This window comes from Phaethon aethereus, assembly GCF_964289735.1.
Source record: "Phaethon aethereus genome assembly, chromosome: 25".
NCBI classification, from domain to species: domain Eukaryota; kingdom Metazoa; phylum Chordata; class Aves; order Phaethontiformes; family Phaethontidae; genus Phaethon; species Phaethon aethereus.
The window spans coordinates 3,205,293-3,224,477 of record NC_138601.1 but is presented as its reverse complement, the minus strand read 5'-3'; the positions used below and the strand labels follow the sequence as shown (position 1 = coordinate 3,224,477).

General features: G+C 47.3%; 1 protein-coding gene across 1 annotated transcript in view; it reads left to right on the top strand.

Moving 5' to 3' along the window:
- Positions 1–1,092: 1,092 nt before the first annotated feature.
- LOC309413518 (acid-sensing ion channel 2) overlaps positions 1,093–19,185 on the top strand; it is a 507,892-nt gene continuing 489,799 nt past the window's right edge. Inside the window, exon 1 of the mRNA XM_082010670.1 lies at positions 1,093–1,671. Within this exon, the coding sequence (XP_081866796.1) occupies positions 1,108–1,671 (564 nt within the window). The 5' untranslated portion in view covers positions 1,093–1,107. The remainder of the gene's footprint in view (positions 1,672–19,185) is intronic.

The following is a 19,185-nucleotide window of genomic DNA, read 5'->3' as shown; positions in this document are numbered from 1 at the left end:
CACCGAGGCACGGCCGCTTATGGACCCATCCCCCAGGCAGGAGCCGGGGGACTCCAACCACAGCCCCCTCTCCCCGCCCTCCCGTGGGCTCTCGCTCTGCCGCGGGGCTCCGGATCGATGCGTGACTCACGGCGCCCAGCGCTTCACCCTGTCAAGAGTCCGGAGGTGAAGGGGAGCTCTGAGGCAGAGGAGAGAGAGATGAGGGATGCTGCAGTCCCTCTCCTCCCGCTGCCTCTCCCCACCGAGTTCTGCCCTGTCTGATTTTTTGCTCCGAGCTGCTGCGTGACGGAGGAGAAGCTTCATGCTGTCGCTTTCTCCCCGGCTCAGCGTGCGTGTATGTGTGTGCACGGAGCTGAGCAGCAATTCCCCCCCCTTTTCTTTTCTTTTTATCTTTCCCTCCCCCTTCTTGTCTCGTGCTTCTCCTGCTGAATGAGCTGCCCACCTTTCCCTGAGAGAAGCCCTCGGAAACAACACCAGCAGCACAGGGTGGGTTTTTGGGGTGGTATTTCTCGGAGCCCTGCCCAAAATGGAGGGGTGGGGAGGAGGAGAGATGCCTGCATCCAGCAGCTCGCATCCCCAGAGCACGGGGAGCGTCTCCCGATCGGTCTGAAAGCCCCACTGCTCGGCAAGATGTCAGCTCTGGGAAGCGGCATCCTGGGGCTTTACGCGCTGGTCGGCGGGCGGTGAGCTGCCTCGACTTGTTTTAAGCTCGCTTGCTCGCTTAATCTCATCCCGCTCGGCGCGCGCGTGTGTGCTTGTGTGCGTGTGGAGGGGGAGGACTTCATCGCCATTGGCTCAGCTTTCGCTGCCCACCCACGGCTCTTCCACATCACCTTGGTGTCTCCCCAAATAAAACCAGCCCTTCTTATCGCACCGAGGAAATCAAGAGCGAGAGTTTGAATGGATTTTATATAAATATTTACCCTTACGAAGCTACGGCTGAGCTTGTGGGATAAACTTGCAGCAGCTGGCCTGAGACTCTCCTTCTCTCTCCCACCCCTAAAAGGGTTTAATTACTTTTGAGAGGGGGGGGGAGAGATCTGGACCCCAGTTCCAGCTACGGACTGACCCAAAAAAACAGTGCCAGGATTTAACTAACTATCCCTGATGGATCTGAAGGACAGCACCAGCGAGGGCAGCATGGGAAGCCTGCAGCCTTCCAGCATCCAGATTTTTGCCAACACTTCCACGCTCCATGGGATCCGTCACGTCTTTGTCTACGGGCCAGTGACCATCCGTCGCCTGCTCTGGACCTTGGCCTTTGTGGGCTCGCTGGGTCTCCTCCTGGTTGAGAGTTCAGACCGGGTGGCTTTCTACTTCTCGTACCAGCATGTGACCAAGGTGGACGAGGTCGTGGCAAACAGCCTGGTCTTCCCTGCTGTCACCATCTGTAACCTCAATGAGTTTCGCTTTTCCCGGCTCACCACCAACGACCTGTACCATGCTGGGGAGCTCCTGGCTCTGCTTGATGTCAACCTGCAGATCCCCAACCCTCACCTGGCTGACCCGACTGTCTTAGCCATCCTCCAAGAAAAAGCCAACTTTAAACAGTATAAACCAAAAGTTTTCAACATGCAGGAGTTCCTGGCACGGGTTGGCCACGATCTGAAGGATATGATGCTGTACTGCAAATTCAAAGGCCAAGAGTGCAACCATGAGGACTTCAAAACTGTGAGTATGAGCAGACACTCTGCTTTCCTCTTCTTGGGGCGTGTGGATGGTGGTGGTGTTGCAGGACCAGGACAGCATTGGAGGTCACTGGCCAACCTGTGTGGGCATGGTACGATGACTGAATGGTGTCTGCTGGGCTCTGGCACGGCAGAGGAGGAGGAGGTAGCCTGTTGAGTTGAAGTTTGTTTGCTGGAGTCCTAACGAGGGGTTACGTGGGGCCAGCCCCACAAGGGGCTCGCAGCAGGTCCAGCCTCCATCCTGCATAAGGCCCGCGGCTCCCAGGCGGCTGCTTGCTGCCAGACCAGGGTGTCAGATGGGTCCTGCTGAGCATCAGCAGGGACTTGGGGGTCTCTTGCTACGGCCAGTGAATGTTAGCCAGTTGAAGAAAGTAGAGAGGACTGGAAAGAGGCCAGCAAGAAAGGCAGGTGATCGAGGATGGTCTGAGCGATGTCCATCAGCTAGTTGTATCTCCCCGAGTGTTTGTAGCCTTGCTGAAATCTTGGAAGGGGAAATTTTTCTGCTTGTTCCTGGTGGTCACAGCAGCTCATAAACCCTAGTTTGCTGCGCAGTGTGGGCAGCAGCTGGGTCCCTTCCAGGCGCTGTGGTAGAGAGAACGGGGGTAAAAAAAAGAAGAAGAAGAACAGAAATCGGGCTCTGCTCTGAGCCCAGTCGGCTCGTAGGCTGGCGGGAGGTGGAGCGAGCTGGGTAGCCTGAGGATCCGGGAACGGAACAGACGCTGCTCAGTTTACAGCTTCTGGATGACACCCTGATGGCAGTGCAGGCTGGCCTGGGTGGCTTGGCTGGCAAAAAGTATCAGCTTAAAATAGAAATAAAAAGTAGGTTACCTGGAAGTAGTGCATCTGGGGCGGGGGCTGCCGGGCTGGGCAAGGGGCTGCAGAGGGGGCTGCTCCCCCCAGGCTGGCGGTTTGAGTCCTGTCCTGGCAGAGAAGTGGGCATGCGGGCTGGGGACTGGGCTAAGTTGTACTTCGCTCTCAGGCCACGCTGGCCGGTCCCTTCGCACCAAGCTGGTCGAGGGGGGGTGGTCGGTGATCCTGGAGTCAGTAATGCTACAGCTTCCAGTTGGTTGTTTCTCTGAGAGCGATGCTGCTTGTTCTGCTCTCTACTCACTGTCCTGCAGACAGGCGGGTGCCAGAACAGGTTTTGTGATGGTTCGTTTTGTCAGCAGGATTTTAGTCTGTTTTTAGGAGCAGGGAATATTTTCTGTCTCTGCTGCTTTTGGATCTCTCAGCAAATGAGTCCAACTGACTCATGCTACAAAGTCATTGCCGTCACCTGGACCGTGCTCTCTTTAAACGTCTGAGCAGGAACATATAATTTTATGCCTCAGTTATTGCCTGTGCATAACCCTGATGTTTTTCTCATTTCAAACTGGATATCCAGACAAACTGCTCCTTTGCTTCTGTTCCTTGGGCAGGGGTTAGGCCATGCGAGTCGTAGGAAGGTATCGAGAAAGTCACTAGGAGAAGAGCTTGCCAAGGAAAAGCCGTGTATGACTAAGTCTGGAGAATGGGATAGAAAGGAGAAACAGATGCAAAAGTCCAGAGGACAGAAGAGCTGGGGAGTGAGGACAGATCCCAACAGCTAGAAACAGATAGGATATTAGGGACTGACAGTGCTTGTCCTTGTTGAAGTACTGTAGAGCTTCACAAACAGGGCAGTGAAATGCTTCAGTCCATTCTGCAAAGCAGCTCCTAGATAATCCAGAAGACAACATCTTCCCAGCATTGCCTGCTGTGCCCTTCTAACAGAGGCAGGTGTTTCGGTCTTGCTGACTCCAGGTAACCCCTCAGGTAATGGAAACCCAGGAAGCAGCACTCAGAAGGGACACAACAACTCTGTTTTCCTTCCAGACTTTACCTCTCAGAGATAAAACGCAGCAAAAAAGTGTCTGCTTAAAAGCTGAGTAGGTCTTTCCACAGGGAGCATGCTGCAAAGGTCTTTGAACCGCCTTCGGGCTAAATCAGAACCTCATGTCCTGGATGAATTTTGCATTTAATCACCAACGACCTGTTGCAACTGCATATAGACTCTGTGACAGCCCATCCATTCTGCTGCATTACCAGTTGGAAAAAGAGGAGAAGCATCATCACTGAAGCCTGACTTCTTTCCTGTCAGGAAACAGAGGGTGTAAATCCCAGAGCAGTTTTGTAATATGTCATCATGGTGAAGAACTCTGGCTCTTTTTCTACACTCCCCAAATTCATGCATCGGGGAGCAGAAGAGGCAGGAGTTTTGCAGTAGGAGGCTGCAGCAAAGCAGTTAACTCTGCAATAAGGTGCTGCTACAGAAGTTAGTGCAGTATTGCCGGCTGGTCAGCCGTGCCCTTTGATGCATATGTGTGTGCGGTGTGTGCAGTGTGAATGAAGCACAACCCTGCTTTTGCCGCGTGGGGAAGCGGATGCTGGAATGGCAGTGTCCCAGCACTTTGAAAACGTGACTTTACCCTCCTTCCTCCTCCACTTCCCTGGTTCGATTCTCTGTCACTGCTTTGTGAACAGGATTTGAGCTCTGCTTTCCTTACGCTCTCTGTTCCTTCTCCCCAGCATAATGTCTGATGCCTTTGAGATGACGTTTCCCCGTATTAAGGTCTTCTCAGAGGAGTGAGTCCCTTAAGCTTTTCTGCAGAGATACACCCAAAGGGAACAGCAAGGTCTTAGCAGCATACGTGCTGATTCCTGAGCTGGCATTGCAATGCACTGAGCAGACAGATAATGCAGACCTCTGCTGTAGGCAAAGCAATGAAGAATAGAAAATCGGTACAACACGCTTTAGCAAACCCATTCCTTAGAGTATCTGGAGGAGGGAAGCCTGATAACAGCAGCAGCCAAGGAAATCCCCTCCTTTTTTCTGTGCGTTGCTCCTCCCAGGAGGTCTTGGTTGAACGACCTCGCAGATGGCACTTTTCTGGAGGAGCTGTGCTCGTGCTGCTCGACAAGACATCAAGGTCCTCCCATCCTACTGCTGCTGAGCGTGGTAAAGCTGTGGCTCATCAGCCCTAGACACACCACTGGGTGTCTCGGTGGGTGTCTTCTGGGTATCTCTGCGGGCGTCCTGGAGCGAAGCCTCCTCGCTGGGCCTGCTGGTGTGCCTCGTGGTCCTTTGCTGTTCCAGCATGGGATGAACTGGGCAGTGGCAAGGGAGCCTTGCAGGAGGTTTTTGTATGTGGCACAGAAAATGCATGGGGCAGCGGGGAGAAAAGTCTGTGAAAACTCTTTCGGCCCACAGGGCAAAGGGAGAATGGCTGATGGGATGACCTGGGCGTAGACAGCAGGAACATGAGCAGCAGGGGCAACGGGCTGTCTCAGTCCACCTTGCTGAGAAAATTAGCCCCAGCAGCCAAGCCCTGCCAGACATATTCAGGCAATGGCAGTGTGCATTCCGGTGTGTGAGCATGTTTTTCAGTCGGGTCATTTGCTAAACGGAATGTGTAGCATGTGTTTCCTTGCACATCCAATTCATTTCAGAGGTAACACAATAACTTAGCTTGTGCCTGCTCTGCCTTCGTTGCTGGATATCTATTTATTTTCAGTGGCCATGACAATTGAAGGATATAACTCATTTATTTTCAATACACATTCTTACTGAGAGACAGTGTCCGCATAATGGAGAGTATCTCATGTGAATATTTCTATTTTGAGACACGAGTTTCTGTCAATCTATCTGTCTTTCGCCATGCATATTTTTTCTCACATTCTTTCTAGTGCAGCCATGAGGCCACTATTTACTAAATAGCTTTTGCTGTTTAGACTGATTAGTCCATTCTCATCTCCTATTATACAACTTCCACTTTCCTCAAGAAAAAAAAAAAAAAAAGAATTGTGGTTGCTTGATTCAGAAAAACACTACTTCTTTCCATTTAACAATTTTTCCAGAAAATCATGACTTTTTCCAAAGTTTGCCCCAGAATCTGAGATGCCATAACTAGATCTGCAAGTCTGTGATGCCTTTTACACAAATAGATAGTTCTTGCACTAGGAGACCAAATCTTTGTGCAGCCTTCCCAGTCTGCATTATAACGTCCTGAGTTTGCACATGCTCTCACATTTCGATGCATGGGCATAGGCACAGGAGGGAATACAGGGTTATCGTGTTGCTGTTGTTGGTGTCTCAGCTGGGTGTCTAAAATGAGGTCGATTGCTTCTGGTCCATCATCTGGCTAATGTCCAAACCATGCCTTTGAGAAATGCAGACCCTCATTCTACCCAGTGTTTGCCTGGACTAAGTTTTTTTTGTCCCTCAAGCATTTTTAGCTGTAAAATGAGAGTGGTAGTGCTTCCCCATGGAGCTGATGGGGTTTGTATTTCCTTTATTTATCACAGATGGTAGGGTAATGCTTTAAAATTCACCAGAATATTTCGTGAGAGGATACCAGTTGTGATGAACCTCTGTTCATGAAAAAAGCTTCCTGGGTCTTGAATCATTACTGGAGTTAAAATCGAACGAAGACAAGGCTATAGAACCTCAGTGGAGTATTTTAACAGCAAACCCAATTTTAAGTCCTTCAGTACTGAAAGTATTCACACTGGTTGGACTCAATGATCTTAAGGGTCTTTTCCAACCTAAATGATTCTATGATTCTATGGATGAAAAGAAACAACTCCCATAGGGCAGAAAATTCAGCAGTGTGTCTGTAGTCATTTACCTGGGACATGGGTGATCCATGTTTGAGACGCTGGTCTGCCTCAAGACCTGAGCTGCACAGTGATAAACTCTTCCTTAATTTTCTTTTAAAAGGTCTGTGTTTTGTTCTGGTTTGAGCTATTTCTTGACCAGGCACACTCCCCTCTCTCGTTAGGGGTTTGAGATGGGAAATCATCTAAAGATTTGCGATATCTCAGAAATGAGCACAGCCCAAGTATCAGAGACCACGGGAGATCAGAGGGCTGTCAGTGCAAAGGGAGATAAGGCACAGGGCGACCCTGGAGAAGGGAAGACAAAGGACTTCTGTGCGTAAAAGCCAGCTGTGGGCTCAGCCTTCCCTTGCCCGTGGCCTCAGCCTACGCCATGCACCTGGCTGCTTCGTTTGAGGGAGAGCAAGAACCACTCTTGTCTTGTAAGGGATTCCCTTTCACCACTGTTATTCATCAGGAGGCCAAGTGAGAGCTCCTCTGTCCCCCAGTCCGTACCACACCTGCTGAGGGATTTACATTCAGAAAAGTATCTGGAGATAAAGCAAAATGCAAACACCACCCTTGAGGTGAGGAAGAAACACTGAGCAAGAAGGATGTCATTAGAGTTGCAAGGACAGAGGAGATGTTTGAGGGCTGCAAGGCTTTATCAGTATTTTCCGGGGAATTGCACGAGGCTTTCCTTTGCATTGGAAATACTTCTGGGTCCGGCTTCTTGCACCTCAGTTCTCCTACCTGCAAAATGGGGGGAAATAGCTTTTCTCGCAGAGAGGCACTGAGAACTAAAGTGCTGGAAAGCTGTGGAGAGGCAAGGTTGTAAAAACCAGAGAACACGGATGATAAAGGTCTTTCAGCCACCATGTCCTGGTTTCCTCAGCCCATGGCTCTGCACGACTAACACATTTCATCTCACAGGGTCTCCCTGACAACTGGTCTTGGACAGAGGTCTCCTGGGTACGTCTTTCTGTCTGCAGTGGATGAAGGGTGAAGCCATGGGGAGCATTCAAACGTACTTGTACTCTTTCTACATGAACCAGACTTAAATCTAGTCACGCTCAAAACTGTAAGTGAAGGCCAGGAAAGACCAGGAACTTATGAAAAAAACAACATGGTTTCCATCTGGAGAGATTGGAACAACATAGCTTGTCCTGACCTTCCATACACCTCACGCAAGTGACCCCTGGAGACTTCCTGACAAAAAATAAATAATCTCCCAGGTGTTCCCCCTTGCAGAATCTTTGTGCTTATCTGACCAAGTGCAGTGACGTCATGTGAAAAAAACCATAATGTGACTGCTGTAAACCACTTTGTGGCTTACTCTAAACACTCCTTGCAAGGTCCTCACCACTACGGTTCAGTGTCCATGATCCCCATGGAAGGCAATAGGCACAAATCAAAACCAGCAGTCATAAAGTGAAACAGGAGGAGTTCTCATTTGATTAAAGGAGAAAACAGGTCTGACTTCAGTGGTGGCCTGGGTGGCCTCTTCGTTTCTCTGAGCAAGCCCCTGGCCTTTTCCATCTCCTGGAACCATCCCTATTTGCTTTAGAAGGAGACAGCAGAGATTCCCTAAAAAAACCCTCAAATCCATCATTCAGCTCCTCTTGACTGAGAAAATGTGCCTCGCAGCTCCTGAGAAGCGCAGCCGGCTGCACAGCAGCAGGGACAGTGAGGTCATCTGAGGCATCTCCATCTCCTTTGGCAGAGCCCGATGTCTGTGAGTCCCTCCTGTGCCTTCATTAAAGGAATTTATACCTGCAGTGCCAGCCAGACGCAGCTTGGCCGGTGCAGCAGAATTATGCAATTATTAATTGGTTGTCAGGGGGGATGTGTGGTCAGGGTGTGGGCAACAAAGGGCAATATATTGCCCAGATACCATGATAAGGTGGGCCCAAGCAGGGTGCCAGGTGGATGTGCTGCTGCCACAGCTATACCCACTGTATATAGTACTCAAAAGGTATAGAAAGTATTTTGCCTACTGGGCTGATGTGAGCCTTCATGCAGGTTTCCATAGGAAGAACTCTTTGGAAAACAGATCCATGAAAAGCTTTCTTGCCTACAAGATGAACACAGCTATGAGAGACCTGGGTGGGGGGAGAACTCAAGTCTTCCAGAGGAAGGAAAACATGAACTGTGTCTGTATTTGCAGGTTGCAAAAGTCAGCGGTTATTTTGCCACCTGCATCTGCTGAGATGTTAAGAACAAGCATTAAATGTATTCCCTTTATTGAGGGTTAAGCATAACCTGAATGGTCTTCTAAAAGCTTGCTGGGATTTCCAGGCCTGCAAATATCTGTGAGGAAACCTCTTAGGGATCACAAGCTCAACAAGCTGAGATGGAAAATGAGCTAGATGAGGTGGACATGTCTGACTCCCATCTGCCACAGATTAATCTATGAGACTGGGACCAGAAAAACAAAATTGCCCCTTGGAGGTAAAAGAGACTGTGAGTCATTTAAACAGATTGACACCAGTATGCCCAGGGCCCATCAAGAACCAATTTCCATCCAGCCATGAATATTTACAACTGAAGCACATTCCATTATTCAAAGAAAAGCTGAATTGTTTTGATCATTTGTTGTTGTTGTTGCTGTTGGAGAAAGGATTTAGCCTGTGTGTTAAGTCAGGGAGCGTGAAGAAGTGAGCAGTAATGGAAAATGCACATATATTTGCTCAGGGTGAGACAGATGAAAGGAGGTTTAATCTGCAGTTGGTTAGATTTCCAGCGAGCAGCCCGTTGCAGGGGGACCTGGGCCACCAGGGCTTTTTCATGTGCAATAGAAGTTGCTCAGTTGTCTGCTCCTGTCAGATGAGCCAGTTCTGCACTGTGATTTCCTCAGAGACTGGAATTTGAAAAGAAAATCAGAAGTTCGAAAGATTGAGCCAAATTCAATCTACTCGCCAGATGCTTCTTCAGATCAGTTTGACCTTGCACAATAAGGCGATTCCAGGCTCTGCCCAAGTGGTGGGAGCTTTATGCCAAGCCTTTGGGCTTCCCTTTCAGTCTGTCCGAAGGTTGCTCAGATTTCACTTCCAGTGTGAGTTTCTTGGGAAATGGAGTTTGTCCTTAGGGAAACCAACAGTTCTGAGTCTGTCATCCTTCCATATCTGAAAACTACCCCCGCAAACCCGACAGGTTGAAAGCCAGAAGTTTTAGAGGAACTGCTTTAAAATCTGAACCTTCATGATGCTCTTTGAACAATGTTGAAGACTGATATATAAATGAACGTAATATAAAGATGGGCATGAAATTAAAAGGATTAAAAATGTGTTTGCCGTTTTAAAGGTTTTGACATTATTGGAGGAAGAAAGTCAAAACAACCCATTTAGACATTTTCTTGTTTCATGTTTCATCCTTGTTCTTTCCAAGCTTTCTGAAATCCCACGCTCATGCGGTGGAGGACGGTCATGCAAGGACTTCACTTTATGGGTCTGAATCCCCTAACAGTGATTCAAACTGTTTGTTCACCTGAACGTTTGAGGGAAATTAATCTTAGGCTAGGAGAAGAGAATAAATAGACCCAAGCAAATGCTCTCTGGTGACTTAACTGCATGTACTGTGAGTAGGATAATTTAGGGCCTCAAATCTCCGCCACTGTGACGGGTGACTGACTTCCCCCAGTTCAAGCAGAAAACAATGAGCTGAAGCCCCGGTACAGCAGAGAGTATGATTGTCATGTGGGATCGCTCAACGGCAGGCAAGAAAACATCATCACAGTATGCCATAGGCGGGACGATAAAGGACTGAATTAATTGCGGAGGAGAGTTAATGACCAGTGGGAGAAATTTATATAAGCTTAACCCTTAATTAGCTAAACTTTCAACACCACATTCCACCGCTCCCTGGCACTCAAACGGATGGCATATACAGAGACATCCATTAGAGCCTCTGTATTTCTTCCACCACCACCTGCTATGCTTTGGAAGCGCAGCACGTGTGATCCATCTTTGCCTACCATGCATGAAACGGCAGCGTCACGAGCGCTGTTAACTCATCAGCAGTTTTCCAGCGACGCAGAAACCTGTGAGAGCTGAACAAGGATATCAGAGAGGCTTCAGCTTGACCTCAAATGTGTGACAGCATTACGTTTTGGGAGACGGGAGGGACTCGCCACCTGGACAGCAATGATATAATTGGGGGGGAGCCCTTGGATTAGAACAGAATTTTTGCCACCAAGTTTCTTGTTTTTTCACTGAAAATATGAACCAGAAGTGTTACTGTGAAGTCTGCTGGGAACTGCAGTTTCAGTTCATTATACTCCCATTTTTCTCTGAACACACTGGTTGGATTATATCTCTCAGAATGTAACATGGTGTCTCCTCTCTTGCTAGGGAGGGGATGGCTGGTTACAGCAGTCACACAGTCCTGATGTATTAATTTTTTTCTTTGAGGCATTTAACGTCTGGGGATTCTTCCTTTTTTCAATGAAAAGAAACAAAGTGTTTTCCCGAACGGTTTTGTGAAAACTGCTGCTGTGGTAGATTCTCAAAGAATATTCCCATCTAAACCAATCTTTACGTAAAAAATTGAACCAGTTTTCGTGAGTAGCATGACCAGATGGTGTGGATATCACTCCCTCATTAAAAGAAGTAGTTGCTGTGTCAGACGTTAAGCTTCATACTTGTTGATTGAACTGCATTTTTTCTATTCCACCCTGGTAGTGAATCCCACAGCCACCATCCCTTCTACAGGTGCTCCAGGAACACACTCTAAGTGGCCATTAACTAATGCTAAATTATGATGGAGCATCTCCTGAAATACATGTGACATCCACATGGATAACCAATGAATTTGTTTCTGTCAAGGCAATGACAAGGGATTGCAGTTGAATTAACGAGTGCCGTTTGCTGCTCGACACCAACTGCAACAAGTTCCTTGTAGGGTGCGTGTAATTACAGGGACACAAATGACAGTGGAGGGGTGCCATGAGTGCAAACATGCGGTAGTATAGATGGCTGTTAAGGATGAGCTGTGGGAAAAAGCAAGTCCCAGGCTGGCAAACCAATCCTATTTCTATTGAACCGCAGTGGAGTTTGCCTCCTGAAGACATTAATGAGAGTGAGATCATGCTGTTAGCCCCCACAGCTGCATCCATCCCTGGAAAAATCATTCTCTTCTCCATTATCACTTGGTAGTACAAAAAGATCCTTAGAAGTCAGTCCTGTGATGATGTCTCTGTGCATCTGCATCTCTCCAGGGAAAAATAGATCAAGAGGGAAAGGATTTTGCTATCATGTTCATGCATGATACTAGAAAAATGTGCAAGGGGTTCCTATAGTGCCTATAGGACTCTAAAGTTTCTAAAAACTCTTTCTCTGCCAGGTACGTTAGTGTTCAGAGACTTGTGTTACACCTCTGCTCCTGTTGGCACTTTGTGCCAGGTTGAGCCATGGCTCCTTGTTCTCAATCTGTGTTGTGTATCCTGAGGTGCTGTGCAGGGTGTGAAGGTTAAATGAGGGGGAAGAGGGATGAGGGGACAGCAGTAGAGGAAGATGGATGACAGAAATGGGAGAAAACTGTGTTTATGGCATGAGGAAGAAGAGCCCTGAGGTTTGCTCAAAGAAAAACAAATTCCGATCAGAAGCAAGCATAGTTTTTTGAAACACAGATGGATGAGCCTGGAACTGGTCTGAACATTTCTGCTGAAAACTTTCCATCAGGAAATGTTTTCTGAATGCAAAAAATTGCTTCCCTAAAGTTGTACTGACTGGGATGAGATTTCCCATAAGAATAATGTAAGCTTTTGGTCTTAAAGCAGTTCTATTTTCCATTAAATTAATTAAAAATAAATTTCAGAGCAAAATAAAATCTTGAAACTCTGGGATGTCTCATTAAATGGATGTCTGATTTTCAGCTAGTTCTGAATTAAGTAATGGAACAAGTCACCCAGAGCTGGGGAACTTTCCACCACGTGCAGTCTTGCACTTGTAGACCAGGTGCACCCCAGGGTCTCCTTTGCATGGGTTTTGTTGCAAAACCCGGTGTCATCTATTGTTAGTAAGGGTAAACCCTAAGTTACATATTCATATCTGGCTTTCCCTGAATAGGGGGATTTCATATTAAGTATGACTTTCAAACAAGTCCTCTCTTTCAAAGGGCAGCTTTCAGAGCAAGATGCTTTCTGATAGACCATCCTCTGAGCTTTCTGGGGATGGTTCAGTTTTAGCTTTATTTCCTGATAATAGAAGGTTTCAGCAATTTTGTCTGCATTTGAAAGAGCAGGAGAAGTCTCAGAAACATTTGGTTTCTACAAGTTTCATGAAAACTGGCAGCTGGGAGAGACCCAAACTCAAGCCCACCGAGGACAAGCAGGGTCAATGCCAGTATTATACATTTTATCTGACAGTGACCAGCTCTCCAGCAAATGTATGTGCCCCGCTTTCCCCAAAAGCAGCCTGGCAATAACAAGCGAGGTTACACTTTTCTGGTGGTACAGGCAGCACAACGAAGGAAAAATCAGTACGCATGGGGCTGTGCTACCCACGGGACATGGAGAAACAACCTCGAAGTAGATCTGTCTGCATGTGAAGGTAGGTACATGGATATGGATGTCAGCTGCTCCTGGCTTATTCTACTTTTGCCTGGTGGGAATCCTAAGGGATCTGTGACAGAGCAGGGAGAGGTTAGAAGACAAAACATCCTCATCCTTAGGAAAGCAAGCTTCATTAATTCTTCTGTTTGAAGAACAACTTGTTTTATAATAGATTCGGTTTTTCACAGATTATGTAAAGCGTTCGTTTCCCCCTTGCATTTGCTGAAGGGGTTCTCTTCTGCTGCGTGTGTGGGTGATTGAACATGCACACGCGTGTGTCTACCTATATACGCATGAATTGACCTGCTAGGCTGTCACTGCAGGTCCTGCTGGGAGCACTGGTGCTGCATCCTGATATTTTAACCACCATCTCGTCCAGAAAGTCAGAGATGCTCATGCTGGTTTATTATTGAGGCATGGCTTTGGAATACAGTGCTGCATATACATTATGGGCTACACAGACAGAGAGGATTTTGAGGGGACCACAGCCTCATGGTACTAGGTGTTTTATGCTGTAAATGCTCACACCCCATCTCAGAAGGAAAGGGGGAATGTGGAAGGGGGACTGAGAGAGTGGAGACATCCTTTTATTTTTAACCTAAGTCCCATGCAAATGGTATGAATCTGATTCTTCCCCCCTGAGCTTGGGAAAGGGCAGGAAAAGTACAAGTTTAAACCATTTTAACACTTTCTCTTGCTGGGCTCTGCCTTTCTGAATAGTCCCCAACCATCCGGGTGTGACTTCTTTTGCACTTAGAATCAGAGAATCATAGAATAGTTTGGGCTGGAAGGGGCCTTTAAAGGTCATCTGGTCCAACCCCCCTGCAACGAGCAGGGACATCTTCCACTCGATCAGGTTGGCAGAAGTACTGCCGTTTCACTTCAACAGCCAGGTTACCCGTGTGGTCCCGTGACACCCACAGTGGTCAGCTCTGGTCTCCAACCTGAAGCAAGCCAGCAGCTCATTTCCTCGAGTTGAAAACAGGGGCAGCCACGTCTTGCCCCACGGCACGCGCAGGACAGAGCATGGGTGGGAGCCGCCCCGCATGCCTCCTCCCAGTGACCGGACCACTCTCCATGATATTCATCGCCGAAGACAATGTACATGTGGCCACACTGAGGAGGAACTAGGAGAAGACCCCAAAACCTATACAGGGCAACGCTGCTTTGTCTCACCAGGATCCACTCCCAGCTTAACTCCACGGGCTTTCCCCGTCCAATCAACTAGCTCTAAGTCTGCCTAACCCCTGGCAGTGGGAGCGGGCCCGCGGCGCTGCTGTGAACCTGCGCTGCCGGACTCGGGACGCACGAGCTGACCGCAGCTTCGCGTTGCGCTCCTTGGGGCACGGCTAGGAAGAGCCACCCACCAGCCCTGGGCCGCCGTCATACCGCATCGGCGCAGCATTCGCACGCCTCCGTTTGGATTGACGATAGAATTGTCAGCTCCTTGAGGCAAGGACTGTCTTCCTGGTATATGTTTATTATTAAACATTTATTTTAAAAACTGATTAAAAATTAAATAAGGGAGGGGATTTCTTTTAGCCTGCCTCAGAGAATGACGTGGGTTGTGATTTTGTGCAGGGACAAGAATATCCATCATTTCTGTTTGGAAGGCATTAAAAGCAAACAGATGTTTCTACCAATGTCTTCACTCAAAAAATATTTTTATAGCTTTGCTTACTATATTTGCAAGTCAGGTACACAGTGTACCTGGGCGTCCATAGCTATTCCCAGCTCTGCAAACCCCAGATAGCTTCTGCAAGCGCCTGCAGGCTAAACTGCATCCCTAAGTAAAACATCTGCCTCCCTTTCACTTCGGAATGCTCTTAAATATGGAAGGGTATTTCTAAGCCTAAGATTACTCCTCCATTTCATGTACCGTTGGCTGTTTGTTGGTACGATTAATTGCAGAATATTTTCCTCCCATGTTTCAAAGCAATCTGTAATAATACTCCTTGCAGGGGATTAAGGTAAAGCGTGGCTACCACAGGTAAATTCATGTGGCAAACTACTTCTAGAGATCAAGCAAGGACAATTTAGTCACCAGGGATAGGGAAATGTGTTGTGCATTTATTCTGTTGCAAATCGGGTAGGTACATGCGCAGTCCCCATTTGCAAAGTAATCTCGGAAGCTGGGGAAGAGGTGTAAGTGAATTGTTAACACTGTTATTGTCAGCCCTCTTCGCTTGTGTATTCCTTCCATGCTTGCTTCTATCAGGAGGAGAAATAAATGTGCGAGTCAGGTATGTTCTTGCAATCACACTTGTCTTTCACAAAAGACACACACAATTTCATTAAACACAATAAAACCAGAAAACAGCATTCAGCTGCTTTGCTTCGGTCTGCCCAAGCAGCTCCATCTCCCTGCGGTGTTTCATGGTCCCACTTGGAATAGTTTCTCTTTGTTTTCTGTCCAGACGCATCCAGGCTCGACATTTCCAGCTCTTGGGTGTGTGACCAGGTGTCCCCCTCAGGCCACATCAATATGATGTTTTTCAGTTAAGATGTTGGCTTCTATCTCAATGGATTGTTAAGGATGGCGATGATTCAGTGATGCAGATGATGATTTCGTTTATCACTTACTACTGATAAAACTGTTTCACCAAACCCCAGTTTTACGCATACGATGCTTGTTACTCATGGGGAAACTCATGTTCCCGAGAGATCCATACGGAAGGTCCGCTGAGGAGGTTTTTGCATCTTACACCTTACTCTGTCTTACTTGAGAGACAGTTTCCAGTAACTCCACACTGGGTTTTTCTACCTACCCAGTGCAAGCTGGGAGAGGAAGGGAAGGTCAGGGGAAGGGGAGCCTCTGTTCGGAGCTGCGCTTGGGCTGGCGGGGATTGGCGAGGCTGCTGTCTCTGCTGTAGGTAGGCAAAGGGCTGCGGCAGAGGATATTCCCTAGGGACCACGCTGGCAGGTTCAGCTCATTTCTTGCAGGCGCCAGGGAGCTGTCGGATATGCCTTTGGTCCTTTGGACCGAAGTCCCTTTGTGCGCTGGGTGTGAAGAACACGCTGGTGGCTGTGAGCTGGACAGACTTTCTGCTGGTGGAAGTAATGTGCAGGTCTTTGGCTGGGTTCAAGGATGAAGAGGAAATGTGTGTTCCTCTGCTCCACACAGTAAAAGCAAGACACTGCGTAGCAGGATCAACCTCAAGCTTTTGCTTGATGTTTTGCTTGATGCACTTTTGCTTGATGCACTTTTGCTTGAGTTCCAGGGATGCAGGAATAGGCCCCCAAGTGCAGCATCACATGAATGCACCTTTGGGAACCCAGGCTCTGCTCTTCGATGCCATTTTGGGATCTCTGCAAACTGTATCACCATGTGCAGCGCAGATGCCCATGGAAAAGCACAAGCAGAAGCCTGTCTCATGGTGTCAGCTGATATTCTCCCAACCCTGAGGTCAATTGCTTGCTCTGCTGCCTGCGTGACCTTGACTCCAAGAAAGCATTTGAACTCAAGGGAGTGAGGGACATTTGCATGAGCCTCCATTGCTGGAAATAATTCTTAGCTCTATTCTTTCCCCATATTTTTCATGCCAGACTGTCATAAAAAAACTTCCATTCTGAATTTCATAGCTTTCCTCCCTTTACTAGTAACACAGAATTATCTTCCTATTTCTTTAAAATTCTGAGGTTTAGCAAGCAGATAAATTACACTTCTTAAAAACCCAGCCCTGACTGTGAAGCAAATACTCCTTTCCTCTCAGGGAGCCATTCCTTTGACTTGTTATTTTGAGCTCCATCGTGGTTGTTGCCATGCGATGGCAACTTTGTGGAAAAGAAGGTTAAGTGCTAAGGTTAAAACAGGTTCAAGCATAATCCAGAGTGCCCTTGGCAAAGACAGAAGTGTTTTAGTGGGTCTCATTCATCATTGCCTGACTGCTTAAAGTGGTGGAGTGGCTCATTATTGTTTTTATATGCCTTTATGAGAGCTGCAAGAGTCAAAGAGAAAAGTACCAGTATTTTCCTCCCTTAAGCCACACTCAACAGGGAACAATAATATTTAAGACCTCAGAGTGTAATGTAAAAGATTTCCTCTTCAGAAACCAAATTCCCCTGCATGAACCATGAGGAGTGGCTCAGGCTCAGCTCCAAGGAGGAGGTTTCTGCTGTTCTGTTGGTTTGTGGAGTTACGTCTACGACAGCGTTTTGGACCTGATAGCAGGGAGCCGCTATTGCCAGCTGCTATTGCCAGACCTGCCTTCATGAAGCCATCGTCTGCCGTTAAGCCAACTGGTGGCTTTTCTCCTCATCGATCCTGCCAAAGCTTTGTCCTCCCTGTGGGCTGGATAAAGCTTCAGCAAGGGGCTGTGGACTCTGCAACGTAGGGAAAGATTGCACCATCATGGGGCATTAAAGAAAAATACTTTGAAGATCACAGATCTCAAACATCACTGAGTAAAGACCTTCTTAGACCTCCATCCTTGCCTATTTGTTTTGCACACACTGATCCCAGCTGATACATGCAGTCTGTACCCGAGAATTTTTGTGCAGATACGTAAACTACCAGAATGATAAGGCAGAGGTCCTGACTAGTATTTTTTTTTTAATTAAGTGGCTGCTTTAACTTTATGCACCTTGCCAAGGATCTTTACAAAGCTATTTCTTATGGAGATCAGGATGTGTTAATGCCACTGGAGAAAGCAGTGGTAAATGCTAGTGCAGAGTAAACGGTTAGTCTCATGTGTTCAAAAGCAGCTGAACCCAAACTGGAACAGGTACAGAGACAGACTACGAGGAGGATTAAGGAAAAGAGGCACCTGTTCTAGGAGGGAAGATTATGAGCATTTAGCTTGTTTAAGCTAGCAAGGCAAAGGCTGTGTGAAGCGCTGTGATTGCTCTGTAGAAAATAAGTCAAGGGGATAAGCACTGAGAGGGAAACAGAGCTATTTCAGCTAAATGATGATGCTGGCTTTGGAGAAAATGGTATAAATTGGTCATAGATAACTTTATGCTGGAAGTTAGAAGGGGTTTTTTTAATGCTTGAAGGAATGAAATCCTGAAGAAACTGCTTGGTGGAAATAATGGGGATAAAAAGCCCAGCAGGTTTTAAAACAGGATCATCCCTTGCAGACAGGATTATATGATGTGGTTGCCAGTAACAGGAGGCTGTGTTCAAGGACTTCTGCAATTTGGTGCACACCAAAATTCTCCTTTACAGAAGGAATGGATTGAGTGTACACCTGGATTGTGGGAGTCAGGCACATCAGATCTAGGTTCAGCAAGGTGGTAGGGTGCCTGGGAAACCTGGGAAAAAATAGTCGTGCCCTGGAAAGCTCTTTCCCCTCAGTTCTTGGAGACACATAGTGTGAATTCTGTGTTTCTTGATCATGGGAATATTTTAATACACAGCTTGCCAGATCTGGAAATTTGATTAACTCAGACCTTGTCTATGTCTGGATGGAGATATTAATACTCAGTCCACCAGGGTGCAAGTCCTTTGGGTGCTTAACCCTGTCCAGTGCTGTGTGAAGACTCCATGTGGAGGCTGAAGCAGCTTCTGTGGTTGAGGGTGTTCATGTTGCTTGCTACGAGCATCTGCCCAAAACACGAGTGCAAGTCACCTGAACTGCAGACAGTCTCTGGTCTGACAATCTCTCAAACTTATGTGTTAATGTCAAGTTGAGGAAATCCCTGAGTGTTATTCAATGTTTTCACCTTCAAGGTGTGGTAAGAATGTCCTGGCGGTTTTGCTTATGGCCAATCTGACTGAAATCAAGGCACTAGACGTGGTGGGATTTTTGTTTATCATCTGTGTTGATATAGCATCTGTGAGCCCCTGGAATGCTGTTGTATTAGACGTTGTACAGAAATGGATCAGAATGATGGTCTGTCCTCTATAATGCTTAAAAACAATGTGATGTTCTCTCTGCTTTAAGGGGTCTCTGAGCAGCAAGGGAGAAAAACAGGGGAAAGCACCAGCTAGATTGATTCTGGCCAATAGCTTTCCAGTACTCTTAATACAACAGAGAGAGAAATGCAAACCTTATTTGAAAAGACAATAATACACTCCCTCTGCAGAAATGAGTTAGTTGGTCTTGATTTTATCCACGTGGGAACTCTGATTATTGTTTCATGAAACAGAGCACCTGGCCTATTATCCCATAAATAAGTGAGAGCGAATGCACTGTGTTTTCATTACAAAGCACGGCTCCCCCGCAGGGCTCCGCATGCACTGGAATCTGCTGCAGAAGAGGAAAGAAATTTGGAAGTTTGCCCTCAGGTTTCCTAGAGAGACGAGGCTGTGGTAGCAGTTGGAGGAATACTTGCTCTGCCCACCGGGGTTTCCCTCCCCTGGCTAAAAAGTGATTGTTGTTGCTATTAATT